Below are 24,657 nucleotides of genomic sequence, written 5' to 3' on the forward strand. Positions count from 1 at the left end.
CAAGCTGCTGCAGCAGAGCCCACCGAGAGGGCCGGGTGGGGGCGGGGCGAGGAGGTTGGCATTGTTCTCGCCCCGCCCCACCCCGCCCCGCCCCGCCCCGCCCTAGATATCGCGAGAGGGCGGGCCCGCTTGGCTTCGGCGTCGGCGTCGCTCCCGCGCTGGGGAGCTAGGCCGGCTTCTCTCCGCGGGCGGCGGATAAAGTGCCGGTACCCTAGGGCGCGCGAAGGGCCGCCAGCCGCGCGGCGTCGGCCGGACGCCAGAGCGTCGGGGTCGTTGTGCCGTGACAACGACGCCGGTGGCGGTCTCCGCCACAGCAGGTGCGGCCGCTTCAGCCCCGGGCGGGCTCGGCGGCTGCCTGGCGAGTCTCAGCTCGCGCCCAGCCCTTTCCTTCCTGGACCCGGCGCCAAGCAGCAACGCTGAGCCGACCGCCGGAGCGGCGGGCAATGGCGGCCTCGACGGCCTCGCATCGGCCCATCAAGGGGATCCTGAAGAACAAGAGCTCTACGACTTCCTCTGTGGTGGCCTCGGCCGAACAGCCCGGCAGGAGTGTTGACGAAGAACTGAGGTGAGAGCCGCGCGGAACGGCCGCTCGTCGCCCCGGTCGGCCTGGGAAGCCTCTCCTTCCCGGCCGGGGCGGCCTCGCCCTCCCCTCGCCGCCGTTACCGGCCCCGAGCCCGACTCCGGCCTCCCAAGCCCCAGCGCGTTCCGGCCCGCGGGGCGGCTAGGAATGCGGCCCTGGCGCGGCTCGGGTCTCCCTCCACCCGCCGGGCTGAGGGTCGGGGGTGATCTTAAGGCAGGAGCTATGACGTTTGTCATGTTTCTCTCTCTCTTTTTTAAAGTATATACACATATATAACATTTTTAAACATATATCATGGTATTTGAGCTTTTGGAAATCGGGAATATTAATCAAATCGAAGTTTTAAAGCTTCACCTGTTAAGCATTTATTATTTCTTAACCTCATATCCGAGTGTCTGAAATTCTTAAAATAAAGTGTGTTTTCCTGGCTTGGGAACCCTTTAAGATTAGTCTCAAGTTAATAAGAGACGCCTCAGAAAAAGAAGAGATAATTTCTACATTTTTCTAATTGCCCTTCTTCCAGTCATTCCTTTTTAGGTGAACATTATCAAAAGCATCATGCCACATTCACTCTCTTGGGTCCTGGTTTGTCATTATCTCTGCACTAAAAGAAACCGAAATCTTCCCAGTCTTTGATCTATATTTAATGGAAAGCTACTTATTGCTAATTATTTTTGCATCTGCAAGAGTTTGAGCGCTTTTAATTTTGTTATTCGTGAAAGACATATCTGAGCTCAGAACAGTTCACAAAGTCGCAACTTAAAATGACCCAGTGATAATTTAGTTGCTCTTGCACACTCACAGATACATATGTAAAAAGATGTTGATCCATATCATTGTGTGTAATAGTAAATAATTGGGAGCAACCCACGGTCCATTAAAGAAGGACTGGTGAAATATTTATTATGGTACATTAATAATGGAACAGCATACCAGCATTTTAAAAAGAATGAGGTAGGTGTGAATGTACAGAGAAAGATACCCAAGGTGCAATCTTCAATGAAAAAAAAAGTTGCAATACCGTATATAGTGTAAAATAAAACACTGGGTTAGAAGTGCTAGTGGGCTTTGCTGTTCTAAGATACTAAACATATTAGGACTCTACATTCTGGAAATACGGCTTAAGAAAAGTTACCGTTGAAATCTGTGAAGTCATAAAGCTAAAATGAGAGTGTTCATGAAAACAGATTATTTGGACTAGGGCACACCTGTTTAAAGGATTGTTTTAGGGCCATAAAAGGAACTACAACTTGGTGATAGTAAATGTATGGGGATTTGTGTTAACCTTGAAGAAAATGTTAAGTAGGATCACAGCTTAGAACCATGGTTGGAAAAGGCCTTCGTTTGTCTAGCAACTCCCCTACTCCCACTCTGTTTTGAAGGCTTAACTCCTACAGTCTCCAACATGCAACCTCTATTTGGGATAAACTGCTTCAAATGGGAATTGGGGCAGGGAGGGCGTGTTGCTCATGGTATTAAGAAAACAGAATCTCACCAGAATATAATTACAACAGGAAGACCAAGATACTCTTTATAAAAAAAAAGACAACTATAGAAGGCTCTTATGGGCTTCAGAGTATTCAGCGGCAGGAATGTGATTCTCACTGGCATTTAAGTTACTTAGCTATTATTCAGTGTGAGCTCCTTTTTGTCTGGCTACCAAGTAGCTTATATTTTTTTCAATCTTTTGCTGCTTCCTTATCTTCTACTTATTCTCAACTTTGGTCTGCTGTAATTTCCTGTGTCCCCACTCTATGGATTGGCCTCTTTATATAATTGACTGAGGTTTCCCTCCAGATCTTCTTTTCTTTTCTTTTCTTCTTCTTTTTCCCCCCTTAATGGAGGTACTGGGGATTAAACCCAGGACCTTGTGCATGCTAAGGTAAGTTCTCTACCACTGAACTATACCCTTCCCCCTTCAGGTCTTTCTGCCTCCAAAGCCACTGTACCAGACTCACCCGCGTATGACTGACTGCTCCTTCTGTAAGAGCTGTTAGCAGGGCCGATTCACTTAAAAGGGGTCTTTTGCAAGGCATTTGACCCTGATTGACTTGTCCACAATAGAAGTTTATAGTCCTAACTTCAAAGGGAGCTACCAAGCCCTAATTTGTTGAAGTTGATGATGTTTGATTCTAAGTAGTAAAAGGGGGTGGGTATTTTTCATGGTAAGTGTTATGTGACTGTAAGGCAAAGAAACTAATTCTACTAGTAATATGGTATACATTATTATTTATGTTACAGCTCATGCAAACAATATTAGCAACTTCATGAGAGCTTTGAATAGAAACAAAGTATAGTTGAATACATTTGGAACGAACTTTTTGAAATGTTTAATTACAACCAATATTTTCCCTTTGGTGTAAAAAGAATTGAAAATAAATGGCTTTTTTGATTACAATGCACTTAAAATTCAGAAGCTAATAAATATAGTGTAATGGTCTAACTTCAAATGTTGGAACAGAGTATAAGGCAATAGAATCTCATTAATGTGAGAATGACCAGGGATCTAAGTCAGTTGTCACTATTTTCAGTAGTTATGTTCTATAAAGTCACCACAAACACAGAATTAGTGAATACTGAACTATTGCTCCTAGGGGAAATACAGACTTAGGTTCCTGCAAGCCTCTGATCACACATTTTCATCAACCAATCAATACATAACATTTTTAAGTTTGTTTCTGTTTAAAGACACCTATTTTAATATATATTTTTGATTCATTAACATTGAACACATGGCCAACAGCACTGTAACTAATGCCTGAATGAAATTTAACACGTATTTTCTCCATAAGGCACATAACAGCCTTCTTGGGCTTGGGAACACTGGACAGCACTTAAGCACTATCCTTGGGAGCTATTTTGAACAGCTAATTCACCAAAAAAAACAAAAACAAAAACGTAGTACTATATAGACTGCAAAAAGGACACGTATTTACATTAAGGGAGCTGAAACTAAAAGGTAAAGAAGCATTGCCCTGTTTAACCTCAGCTGGGAACATGGGCACCAGGCAACCAAAATTTTCCCGTTCTGTGCGTGTCTGAGAGAGACCTGAAAGATTCCTCAAGTATTGATTTTGGAGTTACAGAGAAATTTTATTAACTAGGCAAATTTGCAAATACAGAATCCATGAGTAACGATACCTTTTATTAGTACCCTTATCGTGTAAAAGGCAGTGGTGGTTTCCTTTTTCTGTACACACCACTTTGCCCCAACCCCCCATCAGTTGTGAGAGTATTATGTAACAATATTTTAATATAAATAGATGTTGCTAAGGGATTTTTTTAAGGTCAGAAGTTGAGTTGTGTTATTCCATTGGTCTCTAACTTTCTGACCGTGCATCTTTTTTAGTAGGAAAAAATTGAAATGTTTCAAATGTTTATGATTTATATACATAATAAGTAATAATTAAATAATATATCAAGGCTCAATCTACACTTAAAGTGAGGTTTATATAATACCATATCCCAAAGAGTCCTAATACTTGCATGGGTACTGTTATCTTCAGTGAGTGGTTTCGTCAGGTACCACTTTTTGAGGGTTATTTCAGTTAAAACTGAACAAAATCTATAAATCCACATAATTAGGCGTAGATAATCTCAGTACATTCCAGCATACTGCTCAACTAGTTGTAACGCCACCGTCATCTCCTATGATTGTGGAATTCCCATTCTTTCTGGATACTTTGAATATAGTGAACAACCTGTGAAGGTCGGACATAACAGATCTCGTAAGTATATGTATTTCATCAAAAACAAGATGCTGTTGATTCTAAGATGTACTGTGATTTTATGTAGCACCAAGAAAGAAAAAAATTATATATATATAACGGACAACCAGAAGATGCCATCCATTTTAAGATATGTTCTGTTTTCAGAAATATTAAAATGAGAAAAACATGCATTTGGAATTGTTGAAAATATGATATTAAGTGTTACTAAAACCTATCTTATGAGAAATGATTAATCTGGAGCCAGATTGCCTGGGTTCAGATCCTGTTTGCTACATATTAACTCTGTGATTTATATAGCAAGTTATTCATTATATCCCTGCCTAGTTTAATTATTAAATTATTTACTAAATGTAAAGTGTTTAACCCAGTACCTCACCCTCAAATGTAAGTTTTAGTCTAATAAAAAGAAGTGAATACAATCTAATTTTCCCCCATCTCAGCAGGTTGTTGTACACAGTATGCTTTGGAACCACTATGTTCAATTCAAATTGTGTAGTAATCTTAGGTATTGTAGGTGAATTCCACTTGGAAAAATTGTGCTTGAATTAATTTCCCTTAGTATAATTTTATATAAGCATACTTCAGTTTTGTCTTTTTCTGCCTGTAAAGGAATGTGGAATATAGTCAAGGCTCACTGAGTAAAGTTTTCCAAAAGTGACCTTTTGTTTACTGATTGTTTTTATTGTTAAGTCTTTAATTGTTCAGTAATGGTGTCAAGCTTCAAAGTCTTGTTCAACGTACCTAAGTTGAATCTTCATTTAAGAAAGAACCATTTCTTGAAATGTGGGGTTAAAGTTTAACACGAAATCCTTCTTCCCACTACAAGTACGGCTAAAACTAAAAAAGAGCAAGTCACAAGCAACGAGAAGTGTGAGTAGGTCTTTGAGATGGCATCATACGAGCTATCAAAGTGAAAGTGAGAAGCAGTGGCGTTTTCTGGTGCAGATTTAGGCTGGAAAAACAAATCACCTGTGTATGGGCAGGGGTGGGAGGGAGCTGAAACCAACAAGTGCTTTCACCCTTGCAGCAGATCTTTAGTGTAAGTGTTAGTGCCTGTATTTTTTGTAAATGGAAATAATGACCCAAAGAAGGTCACACAAGCAGTTTGTGATAGTATTACGATTAAACGCAAATTCATTCCTTGGGTTTTGTTACTCCGCAAATAATGTTAATTCTGCGGAAATTTAAGAGATGCTAATTTCCATACCCAGTGTCCTCTGCTGACAGTTAGGGTTGGGTCTTCTACTTTATTACTTTCCACCTAAGAATTCCTAGCATTCTTTGGAGTCTATTTTATGCCCTTGTTTAAATTCATGGTTTTGCAAGATACCTTTGGGTATCGACAATTATAAGGATTTTTTTTTTCTCTTAGAAAAGTGAGGTGAAGCTTTGGATATATAAAACTTTAATTCTGTGTATAGTAGAAATGGCAAGCAAACTGGGAAAAATTGGGGTTATACATAATGTGGTTTGTACCTTATATATACCTTTGAGTTATATATAATGTGGTTTAAACCTTCTCATAAATTTGAGTGTGTTCTTTACACTTATGTAAATATAAAGAAGTCACTCAAATTAATGAAAATGTTTCCAATAGATAGGCAAAGGATATAAACATAATTCACACAAGGAAAGTAAAATAACAAGCATTTTTCATGTTATTTATTAGATAATGAGCAAAGAAACACATAACAGCATTTAAATACTAATTTATACCTGCTCAGGTGAAAAAAACACAGATATCCAATCTTGGCAAAGTTTTGATAATTATTTGGGGACGTTACAAATAGTCCTCTCTTTTAAACAGCTATACGGCAACATAGAGTGAACAACAGAGCTCTTAATAAATTTAATCCAGATATGCTTGTCCTAGCAGATTATCCTAAAAACATCATTGAATAGAATATGCGTAAGTATGTTGATTTCTGCTTTATTTTAAATAGGAAAAGTTGAATTCAACTTAAATATCTAACATTAGGTGAATAGTTTATTTTGGAATATTATACACATAATATTAAAAAAGACTAAAAAATACAAACAACTTATGATAAAATACATACACTGATAGTTTATCAAAAATATATAGTATACATATAGAATTACATATACATAGAATACTTCTATAGAATTCTATAGAAGCTATCAGTATATGTGTTTTGTATATACTATATATTCTGTTTTGTATATATATTTTTACATATACTAATAGCTTGTGTAGTTTTTTCATATGTATTTTACAGAGTGGAAAGAATATACCAAAATCAAAATTGTTAATGGGTTAGAATGCTAGAATTGTGATTATTAAATTTTATCATTAATTTTAAGGAAACACTATTACTTGTATCATACCATTCTTTTTCTTTGGTCACCATGTCATGAAACAGATTTGCAGGGTGTTTGGGGCTTACTTTTTAAACTCCGAAGGGCCATCTTCATTCTTCTATTCTAAGCAGTAATGATGATAAGTTGTCATTTTTAATTCAGTATTGTTAGCATCACCTGGGAAGTAAGTTGTTTTACTTTGAGATTAGGAAGTATCCAACAAAGTCACTTTTTATGTGTTTATTTTTTAAATATTTAATGTAATACACATACAGAAAAGTATATTAAATGTAATTTTAAAGCTTAAGGAATAATTATAAAGCAAACACCCCTGTAACTTCATCCTGGTCAAGGAAAAATGTTTCCATCACCTCAGAAATGTCTCCTGCCCTGTCATATAACAACCTCCCCCTCCCCCTCAACATTATCATTAGTCTGACTTTTATGGTAATCCTCTAAGTATACATCCCTACACACTTTAATTTTGTCTACTTTTGAACTTTATGTAAATAGAAGTGTGCTAGTTATCTTTTACAATATCTTTAATAAAGAATCTTAATAGGACCATCTATTAGTACAGGTTTTATGAAACTTTGACCTGTGGGTTTCTGTTTCTGACTCGGACTTAACTCTTGTCATTTCAGAGGCATTATCTGTCAGGAAGGAACATACAGTTACCATATCATGGGTCTCCCTTTGTTTCTTAATTGAATTGCTTTCTGTATAAAATTAATGTATTTCTCTTAAAAATTGTATGTCTTTATACTTCTAATCAGAAGCTTACTGATCATTTCTGCTGCCTAAAATCTTTAGAATTGTATCCCTTTTCACTGTGAATTACCTTATATAGAATATGCCCATGAGCAGACCTAATCATTTGCTTTTTAAATTTACAGAATTTGCAGGTAATAGAACTATTTAGCAAAATAAAATATCTGAAACTGTAATTTTAGTCAAATAGAAAACTGCTTTTGAGAAAAACTCATTCTATGATAACTCAAATATTTCAAAATCATTTAAATTTTGAACCTTTCAGGGCAAAGACAGAAGGCATTCAGTACAAAAGCAATTAAACCATCTTTTCAGAATGCCTTATCTCAAACTATTCTCTATAGTGCTAGGTAAGATATGGTTTCAGGACTTTCAACAAAACTTTAGATTTAAAAATCATAAATACTTTCATTTTATTATAATTTCCATGTGGAGTAAGCATAGCCCAAGAGAGAATGTTTTTGTTGGAATTGCCTATATAGTAACAGGACTGGTGAAGGGTAACTGGAACTTGAACTTTAAACGTCTATCTCCCATTTGTTTGTTGTTTTGTCTGCCACAAGACCAACCATTACTCTGAAAGACAGAAACTAGGCATCTAAAGAAATCAGTACTGTTGTAAAGCAAGATCTCTATAGCCAGTCTAATTCAATCAAGTGTTTTTTTTTTAATATATATACTAACAACATTCAAATTTGACTAGTTGAAAATTCAGGTAAGTGCCATGGTGAATGAATGAAAAAGCAGTTCTTTAAAGAAGAAATCATATTTTAGTGCTTAAAATTAATGACCTATTCATTTTTAGCTTCTTTTAAAAGCTTTTAAGATTTTGACTTTTTCATGGTGAAGTGACATTCGGTAACTTCTGACGATTATGAGGGCAGGGAAGAACAGGAGTTGTAGTGTCAGCCACCTGTAAAGTGTGTCTAGGCCAACCTTTGCCTTTTAATAAAACGAAGGGTAAGTAGGCTTAAAAGGAAGTTGTAGTTCATAGTACTTGGTCTGCAGTTGACTATTATTCAGCCTTAAAAAGGAAGGAAGTTTTGACACATGCCACAACATAGATGAACCCTGAGGACATTAAGTGAAATAAGCCATTCACAAAAGGACAAGTACTGTATGAGTCCACTTACGTGAGGTACTGAGAATGGTCAAATTCTTGGAGGTAAAAATGGAATGATTGCTAGGGTTTGGGGGAAGAAGAGAATGGGAGATTAGTGTTCAATGGGTACAGAATTTCAGTCGAGGAAGATGAAAAAGTTCTAGAGGTGGATGATGGTGAGGGTTGTGCAACAATGTGAATGTACTTGATATCGCAGAACTATACACTTACAAATGGTTAAAATGTATATTTTACCGCAGTAAAAATATGAAGAAAAAAGTGCTTAGTCTGAAATGGGAACACTGGGGGCCCTTTAGGGTAGGTAGAAAGCAAGAGAACTTTAAGTCAGACTCAACTGCTGTGAGTGGGCACATGTAATTTTTTTTTAATTGTTACTTTTTTGGTGGGGGGAGGTAATTAGGTTTACTTACTTATTTTTTCTTAGAGAGGGTACTGGGGATTGAACCCAGGACCTCATGCATGCTAAGCATGTGCTCTACTGCTTAAAACTATACCCTCCCCTCTAGCATGTTTAATTTTTAAGGTGACTCAGAACATGGAGAAGAGAATATGATATTAAAATTTTAAGTATGTCATTCTTCAAGAGCATTTCAAGATCTGAAAATTGATAGATTTTAGGAAAATTGAAAATATCTGCAATAAAACCTCACCAATGTGGAGCAAATATAGAAAGAATAATTTGAATCTGTGTAAAATTTGCATTGGTTCTTTAAAAAAATTTTTTTTTCATTTTTAAAAATTTTGAGGGGGAGAGGTCATTAGGTCTATTTGTTTATTTTTTATTAGTTTTTTTTTTTTTTATGGGGGTACTGGGGATTGAACCCAGGACCTTGTGCATGCTAAGCATATGCTCTACCATTTGAGCTATACCCTCCCCCCTCTACACTGGTTCTATTTAAAGTAGTTATTTTTCAAGTATATAACCAAGTCACAAATTGTATACATGACAAAATATTGTTGGCTGGTAGAGAGGTCTTTGGTACCCTTTTTAAAGTAGATAAAAATTTGTAATTAAGCCATTTAATTATCAAGCACCTTAGTAGTTGTACAAATATTTTGTTGAGTGGCTATTAATGGATGTTCATAAAGCACTTATGAAACATTTCTATTTCTTTTAAGTAGATTTATCCCAGGTGATCTGAATATACCATTTCTTAGCAATTACTCTTCTAGGTTTAAAAAAAAACTGAGCTATAGTTTTATGTGCAACCTAAATCTTTATTTAGTGGTATCTGAATTTAATGAGGTTTTCCCTGTAGTTTTATGTTCTGATTCTTTTGATTGTTATGGATACCTCTAAAAAAAAATTAGGCCAAAGAGAATATTCCTGGTATGTCTTTTATTAAACTGTTTAGAAATATATGGTAGATCCAAAATCCTTAACTACTGAGATCAGGCAATGTGTAAATTTCAGGTTTTGCTGTTACTCTATAGGCCAGATGAAGATTAAACAAGTCATAATGTAATATTTTTTTGAATGCCTCGTGAAGGGTCCTGGAACCAATCCCCTGAGAATGCCAAGGGATAACTGTAATAAGTTTTTAATATGTGGGCACTAAGGATTTGATAAAAGATTTACTGACATTTTATTGTAATTTTTGCAGTTTTTACCCACATCAGTTTCTATTCTAAGAAAATAGATGTGAAAATAGAAGTTAGCAGTCAAATAGAAATTGAAATTTGGGATTTGGATGTTTGTGAATTTTAGATGTGTACATTTTCTATTTTTTACTCCATTAAGGACATTTTTTTCTTTTGATTTTAGTAAAAAATCCCAGAAGTGGGATGAAATGAACATCCTGGCGACATATCATCCAGCAGACAAAGACTATGGTTTAATGAAAATAGATGAACCTAGCACTCCTTACCACAGGTAGTGTTTTGTAGACATCATTCCTTTTTTGAGTTGTTTCCATTTTGCATTTGATGTGAACTTCTGGGTAACAGCTAATTTGAATGTTTGTTTTTTTATATTTGTTACTGAAACATTAATTAGTAACCCAACTGCATGCTTTTGTGTAATAATATAAGTAATAAGGAACTTTATGGAATCCACTTCTTACATTACAATTATAATAGTAAATGGTTATTCATTGCACCTCAGTGGTCCCCTAGCTGCTAATGGTACACATAGATCGGTGATTTTTACCTTCCTTAGAATGACTTATTTATAAAAAAGAAAATGAAAATAGGGTTTGTTTGCTTCCTAAGTAGGTATCAGGGGCTTATTCAGTCTCTTTGCAGAAAGGGATAACTTCACAGATGGAAATTTTTTTTTAACCTATTCAGAGACAAGTGGTCATTACTATTTCTTGTCCGTATTTTTGAATTACATAATATTGTAGTTCAGATAATTGTAATTGTCAGTTTTGAGTCTTCCAGAATTTTTTTAATGAATTATAAAATGACTATGTGTGGTAGTAGTTAGTATGAAGACAAAAATAATGCACCAATAAGCATAATAAGAAGATGGAGATTCTGACTAACTAGAAATATCTAACTAAGATCATGCCCTAGCTTATATTGAAAAAATAAAGATTTTCAGGGCTGAAGTATTTTGTCATTGAAGACAGCGTAAATCCAGAAGCTACAATTGAAATAGAATTAAATTCTGTTTTAAATCAGTGGGTGAAACTTTGGAAGATAAGTTGAAATAACTTGATAATAACAAAAACAGTACAAAAAATTAAAAAATAAAAACCAAGCATAAACATGAAGATTGTGATAAGGGGAGAAAGAAATAATCAAATAGGAGGTACACATGCTAAAACTCGATTCTAAAAAGCTTAATGGAAGAAATAGGCATATTATTTATGATAAGTTTATATACTCATTTTTCTTCTAATTGTAGGTATATATTTTAAAACATAAGCTAAGACTTTTTTCATACCAGAAGTCAAAGTCAGGGCTTTCTTCCTTCTCAGTAAAGGTAGTAGACATCCCTTATCTGTGTTGGTTGGCAATGACTAACCTAAAAGAATTAAGATCAAACATAATTCAAAAAAATAACTGTAGCCATTATTTTTAGACTTTATATTTAAATAATAGATACTCATTTTTGCAGTTGAGTGGGGAGCATATTTTTCATTAGAAGGTAAATTGGGAAAGCTAACTAGCTTTTTGACCTACTGAATTAGATCTTAGGATCTAATTTAGTTGCTTTACCTATGTCTGCATAGATCTTTTGTCTGGTATTTTCAGGTTGATGTACAAATTCAAATTCTAAGGCCACACGGTGGGTTTTTGGCATTGTTTCCAACGGATGGAAAAACTCAAGTGTTGCGGGGTTTTTTCCCCCCAGATGATTCAGGCTTTTTCAGTATGTATTTTCAGGATTGCAAGAGTGCGGTTTTTTTTTTTAAATCATTTGAAGGCTTTTCTTGATTGGTGCTATACTTTTAAATATTTGTCAGTAGAATTATGTTTCCCTACTTTGTTTTTCTGCTTGAAAAATTATAGTTCACAGATTAATTTATGATGTGCTTGTCATCCTAGTATGGTAGGTGATGATGAAGATGCATTGAGTGATTCAGAAACCACTGAAGCCCTGACCCCAGATGTCTTAGCTAAGAAGTAAGTATTGATGACTATAAAATATTTTCTTTATGCTGTTTTTAATCGTGCAGTATTAAAGGCATTTTACAGGGGAGGAGATAGCTCAGTGGTAGAGTGCCTGCCTAGCATGCCCAAGGTCCTGGGTTCAATCCCCAGTGCCTCTACTTAAAAAATAAGTAAATAAATAAACCTAGTTACCTCTTCCCCTAAAACAAACATAAATAAATAAATAAATAAAGGCATTTTACTTTACTTGGACAAGTGAAAATTTAAAAGTATGTGCTAAATAAATAACTTTATCTGGATTTTTCATAGCAACTTTTATAGCCTTGTTTCTAGGTTAAAGTCAAGATGTATGGATGGCAGAAAGATTAGAGTACCAGAGCCTGTTACACAGATTTCCTGTGTCACATTCCTGTGGGGGATTGTTTGTTGGTTTGTTTTTAATATTCTTTCATCTGTATTTTATGAAAGTGAGAAAGGCAAGAATAAGTTGAATTCCTAAGCAAAAGCTCTATTCATTTGCTGTTCATCGATCTGTCGCCCTCTACTTTTTGTTACTGGTTTCTGTGCCCATTTTCACTCTTGCTTTTTATTTTCTTCATCTGGTTATAGCTAGCATATTAATGATTTTCAAATTTTTTTTGAGACTCAAAAGTTGAGTAAGACTCAACTAATATAAGAATTTCACAGTGTTGGTTTCTTTGTAAATGGTTGTTGTATAGGCTAACTGCTGCTGCTGAAGGCTTGGAGCCAAAATACCGGGTTCGTGAACAAGAAAGCAGTGGAGATGAGGATAGTGACCTCTCACCTGAAGAACGAGGTAGTTTATTTCTTTTGTTGCTTTTAGCATTACACTAATAAATTTTGCTGAAATAAATCCATTATTTGAAAGATGTGAAATGGTCTTCCTTTTTGGGAAGTGGATGGTGGAAGATTAGAGAGTAACATTTTTATAATTCAGATTCTACTTATGTGGGTTTATTGCATAATAGCTTTCCTCCCACTGATTTCAAGAAAATATTACCATCTTTAATTATAAGTGTTCCTTTCTTTGTGCTTTTTGTTCCCTTCGTTTTACTGAGCATCCAGTCTATACCAGATAGATGCTTGGTAAATATTATATTAATGCTTTTAGAGTCATTGAGTGGATGATCTTAAAGTGGATAGCAGTAAGAGCTAATTCCCCAAGTGCTTGTGCTTTTTTTCTGTTTTAAGACCTGATGAAATTTACTAAATGAATCAGGATGATCATACTTGGAGTAAAGATTTTTATTAGGTCCCATTGGAAAAAAAAAAAGAACACTAGTATCACAGGAGAGGAGATAAAGATAGCCCCAGGATGGAAGACATTCTTCTAGCCCATACAGCACATACACAGTGAAGGCATTGCTATCTGTTCATTGTTTGTTTTTACAAGTAACAGTGGTTATCTGTGGAGGTAAGGAAAGAAGGAAGATATTTCACTTCGTTGTTTTTCATAATTTTGAACCATGTGAATGTATAATCTCAATTAAAAATTGCTCATATAGTTTATTTTCAAATATTTTTAAAAGGAAAAACCAAGCCTATGTATAGGATAAAAGATGCAAGAAAAACACACACCCTTACAAAAAAGAAAGAGATTAAGTAGTGTACTTGAAGCCTTGAAATATGAGAACTACCTGTACTATAAAGTTCAGAAATTTTAGAACTAAGATTCTGAATATCTGCAAGTTACTTGTCAGGATCTTTGTCATGGGCAGTTGCTAAGGTACAATTTGCTATTCCTTCCTCTTACCTTTAAAATATAGTTTGTTGAGCAAAACTATGATGGTCTGAGCCTAATTGCTATAAAAGAGAGAAATTTTATGTATAGCGTAATCTCAAATTGTATTATATATCTTCTACCCTCAGTGATTTCATGATTTGTTTTCCCAAAATATATACCGAAGGTCCTTGAAGAGAGTTTCAGATAGTAATTGTTTCTAGAACTTGTTTCTTTGTTATTCTCTAGAAATATGATCTATTGAGAATAGGAAATTTATTGACTTCTGTTGTCAGTTTTCATTAAAGAATTTTTCCTCAAATTGTAGTTCCATGAGTCAGCCAGCAGGGGGAACTATTTGACTAGTTACAGTTTCACAAGGTCAGTTCCCAGTAATAAATTTAACTGATACTTAGAGTTGCTTATTGCTTTGCTTTTAAACAAATTACATGTCTGAAAACCCTTTTTTATTCACAGAAATTCTTAGAAAATTTTATCTTGTAACTAGTAGCATAACAATTAAGAGACTAGCTATGGAGCCAGATAGATCTAAGCTTATACTCTAGGTATGTCCTTATCTACTTTGCTTAATTTGCCTCATTTTTAAATTAGAGGCCTTAAAAATATTTAGACTCATTGTTGAGTATTCAATGAGATAAAGAATGTAAAGTACTTAGCATTGATTCTGGTATATTATACATACTCAGTATAAATATTAACTTAAAATAGTTGGTATATTCACCATTATATTATTTTGTAAAATAGTAAAAGAAAGAATAAAAAAGGTAATTCACTTGTCAAATTTACATGGATATTTGATTCTTTTTTAGAGCTGGGCCCGAAACCTGAACTTTTTATACTCTGTATTATGTTGCTTTGCCATATAGAGACTATAAATAAAATTAAATATCCAAAGTAGGTTAAGACCACTTCTATTAGCAGCTTTCTACAAAATGAATACATTGCATATTTTTAAATTATACGATAAATTTTGAGTATTCCAAAATTAGAATAAACGAGCAAAACCAGATTTAACATTTCTTAGAATTAAAAAGAAATGATTTTCTTAGACTATAAGTATAATTCACAAAAGAGAAATATGTAATATCAACTCCTAGGAACAAGAAACTACAAATTAAAACAGCATCATGGTGCCTTTCTTTTCAGGTCAAAAAGATTTTAAAAAATGACAATTTCCCGTTTGGTGTGAATGGAGAAATATTACTCATATGCTATTGGTGGGCATGAAAAATGGTTTGGCTTTTTTGGAAGGGCAGTATGGCAACATATGAGCGAAAAGTAGTAAAAGAAAATGACACCCTTTGATCTAGCAATTTAGTGTCCCAGGGTTTTTCTCAATGTTTCTCAGACATTTTTGAACAGGTCCCACTCAGTATATATGTATACATGAAATTACAAAAGTAAAAATCCCACAACACAGTACTTACCTTTACTATATGTGTTATTTCCAGATTATTCTCTTTTATTTCATTTCTTTAAAATGCTAATTATGACTTACTAAAGGGTTATGAGGCACAGTTTGAAAAAACAGCAGCTAATGTTGAGAAGATATAGAACAAATGCACAAAAATGTATGTACAATTGACCCTTGAGTAACATGAATTTGAACTGCATGGATTCACTTATATGCACATTGTTTTTCCTACTAAATACCTACTGAAGCACTGCACAGTCTGCAATTGGCTGAACCCACAGATGCAGAATTGCGGATATGAAGGAGCAGCTGTAAAGTTACGTGTGGGTTTCAACTGCCAGGAGGGTGGACATCCCTGTAACCCCCATGTTGTTCAAGGGTCAATTGTATATTACAATGAAAGTACAGAGGGGGAAATCATAAATCTTTGACCAAGGCAGGGGATGAAATTATAACTCATTACTTTGTAACCATTTAAAAATTATATGAATCTGCTGTGTATGTGGCAGAATTTTACTGAATCTTTATATACTTTGTTGTCTAAACTCTAGATCATTTTAGAGGGAAAGAAAAGGTCACTATTATAGTTCCATCAGACAGTAGGCATAAACTGAGACTTCCCTGAGGCATAATCATTCTAACTCTATAGAAAGAAAACAGCATATACAACAATATATGATTCATTTTTGTAAAAAATGCATTTTTAGAAAAAAGTCTAGTCATAAAATGTTACTGATAATTTCCAAGTGAGGAAATTGAGTGATTTTTTTTTAAGTTTCTATCTTTTTTAAACCTCTTCTTTACATTAAAAAGAACATATGTTACTTTGTAATGAGAAAAAGTCTTTTTTAACTGAAGTATAGTCAATTTACAGTGTTGTATTGATTTCTGGTGTACAGCACAGTGATTCAATTATACATCCATATATATATATATTTATACACACACACCTTTTCACATTTTTCATTATAAGCCATTCGAGGTATTGAATATAGTTCCCTGTGCTATGCAGACCTTGTTTATTTTATGTATAGTAATTGGTATCTTGCAAACCCTGAACTCCCAATTTATCCCTCTTCACCCCCCTTTCCTCCCTTGTCTTACTTTTTTAGTAAATGTATCTGGTATTGGAGGCAATTAAAATAATTTTTTTGTTTTTTAGTGTTGGCTTTTATACCATCTGAAAGGCATCACTAAAAATTTAGTCATGACGATTTGGTCTTCTATTGATTTTTTTAAAAAAATTTTATCCCCTTTTGTAATATAGTATTCTCAAAGAGTAAAACAAATCACAAAAGTAACTTCTTAGTAGAGAAGAATAATAATGCCTGGCAAGATCTTAGTAGTTTGAAACAAATGCTTATGGGATGATGGATGATATGGATGTTCATCTCAGAACTTTCCCTCAACCAACCCAAACAGAGACTGAAAAGTGATTGATCAAAAACAAAAAAGTGACTGATCTGTGGGGACATGAGTTGGAAATGCATGATTTTAAAACATAAATAAGTGTAGTTGATGGTAAAAACTTAGAGGGAATTAGAGGGCATTGAGAAATTACTTTGAATAGCCTTAATCTGAGAGATTTCTCTGTCTTTTTGGCATTAAAATATTTTTATGAATACCATAATAAAACTATGGTGGGTGAGTTTTAATGCTCTTGTTTGACAGAAAAACAGTTGGCGATTTTATGTCAGCCCTCCCCCCCCTTTAATTTTCTGGTCTAAGAAATTTTACAATCCTATAATTATTTCTTGATAAACAGTTGATCTTTAAAGTGCTGTCTATTGATAAAGTAGTTGTGTTGATTTGCAGCTAGTTTTATCTTTCTATAATGAAGACTATAAATGAAAGAATAGTCCAGAATCACTTCCTTATTCCCAATAACAGGTTTTTCTTAAAATTGCTCTAGGAATGAGGTTATGTTTTTAGCCAGCAACATTTTCCATCATGGCAACTTCTTAATGGATAATAAGAATTTTTAAAAGGAATTTCTTCTTAATTATATAAATAGAAAACTTGAAAATATTAAAATTACCCCATAGTTCCTTGATCCAGAACTAATGACTGTTAATTGTTGAGGCTTGCTGTGTGTGCATATGTGCATGCATGCAGGCTTTGTACATTTTATATATATGTATGTGTGTGTGTGTGTGTGTGTGTGTATATATATATATATATATATATATATATGGCATTATAGTTTTTTTTCACATTCAACTCTATTGAGAATTTTCCTATATCTTTATGTTTTCTTCACCAATATACAACTACTTATGGCTTTTACTGCTAGTCTCTCATAAAATGAACTTGAACCATCTAAAGCAAAGATTGGTACACTTTTTCTTTAAAGGGCCAGATAGTAAATATTTTAGGTTTGTGGGCCATATGATCTCTACTGCAACTACTCAACTCTGCCATTGAGCACAAAAGCAACTTTAAGCATTACAGAAACAAATGAGGGTGACTGTGTTCCCATAATACTTCACTTACCAAATAGACATAGGCTGTAGTTTGCCAATCCTCAAGTTAAAGACTTCCTACACCTGTTTTTTGTATTTTATAGAAAAAAAGCGACAGTTTGAAATGAAAAGGAAACTTCACTACAATGAAGGACTAAATATTAAATTAGCTAGACAATTAATTTCAAAAGACCTACATGATGATGATGAGGATGAAGAAATGTCAGCGACTGCAGCTGGAGAAAGCATGAACATGGAAGAATCAAATCAAGGTTAGAGGTTTTAAAAATATCATTTAGACTCTTATGATCATTTGTACCTAAATAATATACTGTTTTGCTTGAAACTTTGAAGAACCTCAGAGAATTTTGCTGAAATTCACTTTTTATGTGAGAAGTGTCTAAAATCTTAACCCCTGATGACCAATTTCAAAGTAATAAGGGTTTTATGCTCAAGAGTTGATTTAAGACGTGTGAGTTACACTTTGTATCTACATTGTTTTATTTACGTGGATTTAAGCAATGATGTTTGTTTTCATATTAAGCTATATTTTGTTTTAATATTTCAGATCATGTTTTTATCTGTTGTAACAATGTAAATTAAGGTTTAAACTTTTTTAAAGAAATAGGTTTTTAATATGGAAGATATGTTTTCACATTCCTTCAGGTACAAAGTATGTCGTATCTTTCCAGTGTTGATTCTTTTGACTGTTGGGTGGACAAGTTATTTGGCGGATTTTTGTTTAAGTCTCAGACAACCAGCCCCTGCAGCCTACCAACTCTTGATCAGTCATAGGAAATAGATTTTATTTATTTATTCTTAATAAATGATTGTTCTGGCATTCAATAAAAGTGAATCTTCTGCACCACTAATATAGATTTTGTGCCCATCTACCTACTCTGTGCATTCAAACTGATGCTTTTCAGTGGAGATGTTACTTACTGTTATATATTGTGCCTTGGATAGTTAAGTCTTAGAAGAATAAATAATTATATTATTGTTTTGGTGAGTATATATGAAATATCAGGGATTCTATAGTAGAACCTGATGACTATGTCTCATTATAATATCAGGGTTACAGTATTTTTTTGTTATTCCATGTTACGCTTTGGCCTTTCAGTTTGCTTCGTACAGCATTTCCTTTCCATTTTCTTCACCATGGTCTGTTTAGCTTATATTTAACTTGAACAGACTTTATCTTGAGTATTTATTGTTGTATGTCTTTCTCTTCTCTTTAAATGTATTGTCCATTTTTAGGTGACCTATCTCCTAATTGGTCTTTGTTTTCCATTTACCTATATCTTGGTGATTTCTTTTGATATATTCAAAAGTGAATTTTTTTTGGTTATAATTTTTCATCAGTTTCTACTCAGACTTTCAGTGTCCATTTGTAGTGACTCTAACAAAGCAATGGAATACCCCTCATTTGCCACTAGAAATTTGCACTAGCACTACTGTGCCAGAGACTAAAGGGATTTCAAGTCAAGGCTTTTGAAAAATAATTGGCCTTTTGTCTATCTCTTCTTGTAAAACATTAGATTTCTCATACTTAGTGCATAAATGAATTTTTTCATTAAAGTATAATAGATTATTAAAATTTGTATTCACTTAATGCCTGTTTTTTCTTCAGTGGAGACAACATACTCCTTACATAGTTTCAATAAAGTTACAAAGATAGAAAACACTACATAGTAAGGTATAGGGAAGAAAGTTCCTTATTTATTCTCTGCCCTTTTTGGGCCCTTAAAATTTTTTTTACCAGCTTTTAAAATCTCCAGGTTCTATGGAACCCATTACTTTTTGATCATTGTCCTTCTCTTCTGTCTCCTCCACACTCCTGACCATCCCCACCTGTTGGTAGTTTTTTTTTTTTTTCTATTTTCATAAAAAGAAAAGCGGCATGTTTAAACTCTGAGGAAATATTTTATCATTTTGATGTCATAAATGCAAATCTTTCTATAGCTCTGGATATTTGGGTTGTAGTAAAACTCGTAGCTATCCATCTGTGACTTATTCACAGAAGTGTTCAATCTGAAACCTATTTGTCCTACTACTAAGTAGACACTCCTGTTCTTCTCAGAATATTTAGAGGGTATACAGATTCTTTCATATCATGTTAATCAGTCTGCATAAATTATACCATACTTGTTTTTTAGATTTTCATATTTATCAACCATGGCAGTGGAAGGGAACTTGAACTCAAGTAGCTCCAAGTTTGGCAGTACTCAACAAACAAATTATGTTGCTGTTTTTTCTTTTATCTTTGCAGGATCTACTACAAGTGACCAACTGCAAAATAAATCACAGAGTTCATAGAAGAGATTTGTCCAACACTGTAATTGTCAGATACAAACCCTGTTACTATAATATACTGCTTCTTGTTCTCTACAATTCATGACTTAAGTACCAAAATGCATACCAGTTACTATATATTGCCAAGAATTAAATAACTTAGAAACTAATTAGACTGAAAATGCCTAATTGATACATATATTCTTGTGCCTAGTACTTCACCACAAATACAGCATAATGTCATCAGTCCAAAACTGCATTACTTTTGTAAGAACACTGGTTAATTTGTATAAGATATATAGCTTTTTATGCTTTAGAAGTTAAACAGTATCTTTTTTGGGGGGGAATCTAATTTATTTTCTTCACTTCTAGATGTGATAGCTCTTATAAAAAGTTCGGATTTTTTAAAAGATCAAAATCCAGTTGGAACAACAGATTACATAGGCTGATAAATATTCAGTCTGAAAAGTATTTTAACACGTGTCTTCAGCTTGTTTGTTTAATTGAAAAAGATTATATTAGAAAAGTTACTGTTGCATTTTCTGGCATACTACCTTTAAAATTCCTGTTGAGTTTCTTTCATGTTTACAAGGAAAGGATTAAACTTTTTCTCATCAAAACTAGCTTTTTCCACAAATAAATTATCAGGTTAAACTTGCACTAAATGTCTGCTCTGATTTTTTTTTTGTATGCTCAGTGGGCAGACTTCAGATCAGTTTTTTAAATAAATACAATTCTTACATAGTCTCAGCATTCCCTTAATATACCTGTCTTAACCTCCTGCCTTTATTTCTTACTCCTTTCCACACATATGCACACAATCCTTGACCTTTATAAAGGAGTATTAAGATTGTCATGACATTAGGAACTCTTCTTTCTCTCACATATTCTGTCATCTGCTGCAACGATGAAAATCTTATTTTGACTGTCAATGCCTGTTAGTTCTAATACTTGGAGAAAATAGATTGAATAGCAGCAGTGCTACAGACAGGAAGTACAATTCAACTGCAGAATTTCTACACCTCTGATTTACAGCTCGCTAATTAAAGTGCTATTATTAGTTTATTGTCTGACTTAATTAAACCTTAGAAAACAACCATCTGAGGTTTTTTTGTTTTGCATGATGAGAGAATTGTGTGTAACCAGTGATATGATGATAGTTCCTGAATGTATAGACAGAAGTAAGCCTGAACACTTTTTAATTTAAAAATAGTCCCTGCTCAAAGGGAATATGATAACGTATACTATGACAAATGTACTTTATTCTTCTAACACAGTAAGATTTGGACTTTTTCCCTGAAATGAATACAATTCTTGTGTATCTGGTTTAGTGATGGTTTCATTTCTAGTCAGTTATTTCTATCTTTTTTGTTAGTACCAAAAGAATCCATTATACGAACAGACTAAATAATTTCTGTGTATTATATATATGAACTGGCTTTTATTGAGCAGCTTATCTTCCACTTGCAAGTTTATGGAAATATCAATATGTCAAAATAAAAGTGGAAGAATTCTTTGCTGTTAGAAGAATGTTTTTATTATTTTGAATGTCTTTTTTTCTTTTTTTTAATGGGATCCAGTTAGTACTTCTGAACTGCAGGTATAGTATTCTAAGTAAAGCATATTAGCTAGTAATACCACTGATTTATAAACGAAACAGCATTTATCTCTGTTTTCTGAATTTAGAATGTTGAGGTATTTTTACCTATTTAAACCCAATTGGGGGGATTTAAGCTTAAACACATGTGTGTACATATGTTCATGCATACAGAGCTCTGTTTTTGGTTTCCTCACTTTGAGTTCTTAGAAAGTATCCACATACTCTATTTGTAGAAATAGCTGCTGTACAGTGAAGAAATGGTAAGACCTTTGTGTTTTCTACAAGCTGTTTCTTGAAACTTAAATCACAGGCAAATTCATTTCTGGTTTCAGGAAGTAGATAGTTATGTCAAAGGAATAAGACATGGCAAATAGCATGCTCAGTAGGATTTTAGGTAGTCAAATATAACTGAGTGAAATGTTTTCGTCATCATGAGTTCCTAATTGACATGGTATTGGACTATACAAAAAAATGAACCTTTATGATTCAAGTTAGATTTTCCTTTGGAGAAAGTTATCTGTCAATGTTCAGTTCTAGCCAAGGTAGATTTTACTTTTTAATCAGTATTCTCTGCTTAACTCTTAGTGTCATCTTTCTGTTTGTTCAGTTTTCAGTCTGAAATGCTCTTTAAAACCTGAGGCATAATGGTATATAAATGGATTGTTAAATATTTAAAGATTAAAGCGAAGTGCCATTTTTCCCTAGACTTTCACTTTGTTTACATTTTTCCTTTAAAATTAGTACAATAAACATATTATAATAAAATACAGTAGTATGGCAATTGCTCGTGTATGGATTTTATTTTCTTGTGCCCAGCTATCTCAGCATTGTGGTCCATTGGCTAAGTGTTCTAGATACCAGGAGGGGATCTTGGACTGTATTGTGGCAGAGTAGTTTGTTTAGTTGCCCAGCATTGTGCTAGGTGCCTAATATATAATCCTCAAACAGCCACGCAAAACAGGTACCTTATCAGCACTTTGAAAGTGAGGAAAATGCTCTTGGCCAAGTTATTCAGTCTCAGGTCTCATACATGCCAAATGGTAGGACTCAAATCCAGATCTAACTAAATTTCATACTCTATCCATGCTTTTTAGATGTAGAAATTCCTTCATTTTCAAAATTGCACCTTACAAGCAAACTTTATTTGGATTATTGGTAAACTTTGTGTGCTTTAGGAGTAACATTTTTCAGGTGTTTGAGGTTTTATTTTACTCTGAAAAAAAATTGGAAATTTTGTTTGAGGTTTATATACCATTTAGGAAAAATTGCAAAAGCACAATTATACAGTGGCTGGTGATGTCTGAATATATGTGATTTGGTTGCGTTCCACAAGTTTGTTTCTAAAGCAGGGTGTTTCCAACTCAAAACGCATTTTTCATAAAATCTATGTTATAAAGTAAGTACCAAGCTAGCCTATAAAAACTAACGTATATCTAAACCAGTAGGAAACAGTGTGTTCCATGAAACCGTCAATCCCACAACATGTTCCATGGATTTCATGAGCAAATAAGTTTTGCACATGCTATATGCTTTATTCCCCTGACCCTTGGAGATTTATAATAATGCCCATCGTCGTATTAAAGAGTCTGAGACATTCTGTGTAAAGAACTTGTTTACAATTTGGTTTAACCTAGCATTTTTCAAACATTTCACAACCATTCCCACCCCCGCTTTTCTTCAAGTTGCATCCCAAATAGGAGTAGGGGAATAGGCTTGGGTCTTTGATCAATGAAAGTTGAACTTCTTCCTGAAAGAGGAAGAGAACAATTTACCATTGAAAGAGGGAAGACACAATAGCAAACTGCACATTATGGATTGTATATAATTTGCCAAACATAAGACTTTAATTTTTGGTAACTTATTCTTACTGTAAAATATATATCCAGGATAGATGAGGGTGTGGTTGATGTGATTGGTTACACGCTGCTGTGGTTTAGTATTGATACGACTGTTGGCTCAAAGATTTGCTATTCTAAGCAAATTTCCGAAATGCCTTATCTTCCCCATTAGCTCACATAACTGGTTGACAAGAGCGCATCTGCTACTCACTGGGAAAATAAAAGAGCAGATAGCAAGTGTCTCTGGTCTGTGGCTCACACCCCCAAGCCTTGGTTAGCTGCCTCAGTATTTGGGTGGGGGGATGTTGGGGATCTTTTTGGCTCTTACACTTTAAATTTGGGATTGACTCATCTAGGTTTTTATTTGAGGAATTATTTGGGGGAGGTAATGCTGAGAGTAGGTAAGTGAGGGTGGATTTGGCAAGTGTTTAGTCATGATTTTATCTCACTGCCCAACCTGAATTTTTTTTTTCTTTTTTGGTAAGCCTGCCAAATGAGTGTTTAGCATTTCAGTTCATTACCAATGGGAATTATTGGAATTGGAAAAAAACTATAAATTTTTGTTTTGTGTTTAATTCTTCCAGATTCATGAGAGTGCGTTGATTAGAAATAGAGGACTGTGCAGGATGATCAGTATTATTTGACCTCAGTTTTTAGGCAAAAGGATTATAAGCAGCTTCATAGTATGCCTTGATCTAATAAAATGATTCAACCTGATAAAGTGTTAACTAGTAACAGCTCTAACAAGCATAGGAAGAATAAGTTTAGTTACATTCTTGTTCAGTTACACTCCCTGGTATCTGAAATATCTTACATAAGCAATTAAAAGACTGTATTTTCATCTTCCTTTATAAAAGATGCCCATGTGAAAAATAAGCACTTTATTGTAGGGTATCATGCCAAGCTAATTGGGAAATATGGACATAAGACTCTTGCCATGCCTTTAAATATTTTATAAGTTACATGTACATACAGAACAGGGAGCATGCTTGAGGGAACAAGGAAGGGGTAAGCTATATACAGCTGAAGTTTCTAGCCATTCTCAAGGGTTCTTTCTGATAGGGAAGTCGGCTAATTATAATCAGGAAGACTTAGTTATTTAGCAGATTTTTATGCAGTTTTTCTAAAAACCAAGGTAAGATCTCTTTAGTCACTAAGCAAGATAGATTTCACAGAAATCAGAAATGTTTTTAACGTAACC

The 24,657-nt window shown here is 34.3% G+C and overlaps 1 protein-coding gene across 4 annotated transcripts; it reads left to right on the forward strand.

The window, feature by feature from the left end:
- The first annotated feature begins 115 nt into the window (after positions 1-115).
- PPP1R2 (protein phosphatase 1 regulatory inhibitor subunit 2) lies at positions 116-22,399 on the forward strand. Of its 4 annotated transcripts, none has more exons than XM_032481651.1 (6): positions 116-565; positions 10,293-10,400; positions 12,023-12,100; positions 12,796-12,908; positions 17,831-17,998; positions 19,996-22,399. In XM_032481651.1, the coding sequence occupies exons 1-6, from the start codon at positions 444-446 to the stop codon at positions 20,040-20,042; spliced, it is 636 nt and encodes a 211-aa protein (XP_032337542.1). In that variant the 5' UTR covers positions 116-443; the 3' UTR covers positions 20,043-22,399. The 4 variants fall into 4 exon arrangements, with proteins under 4 accessions (XP_032337542.1, XP_032337545.1, XP_032337551.1 ...); XM_032481654.1 differs by having other exon boundaries at positions 117-565; positions 12,796-12,905; XM_032481660.1 differs by having other exon boundaries at positions 118-565; positions 12,808-12,908.
- Positions 22,400-24,657: the final 2,258 nt, after the last annotated feature.

Source organism: Camelus ferus, chromosome 1, assembly GCF_009834535.1.
Source record: "Camelus ferus isolate YT-003-E chromosome 1, BCGSAC_Cfer_1.0, whole genome shotgun sequence".
Taxonomy (NCBI): Eukaryota; Metazoa; Chordata; class Mammalia; order Artiodactyla; family Camelidae; genus Camelus; species Camelus ferus.

Excerpts from the sequence above, each read along its gene's own strand:
- PPP1R2 (XM_032481651.1), top strand. The coding sequence starts at position 444 with ATGGCGGCCTCGACGGCCTCGCATCGGCCCATCAAGGGGATCCTGAAG. Across the intron at positions 12,101-12,795 it reads CCAGATGTCTTAGCTAAGAA|GTTGTTGTATAGGCTAACTG; the intron begins GTAAGTATTGAT and ends TCTTTGTAAATG. Across the intron at positions 17,999-19,995 it reads CATGGAAGAATCAAATCAAG|GATCTACTACAAGTGACCAA; the intron begins GTTAGAGGTTTT and ends TTATCTTTGCAG.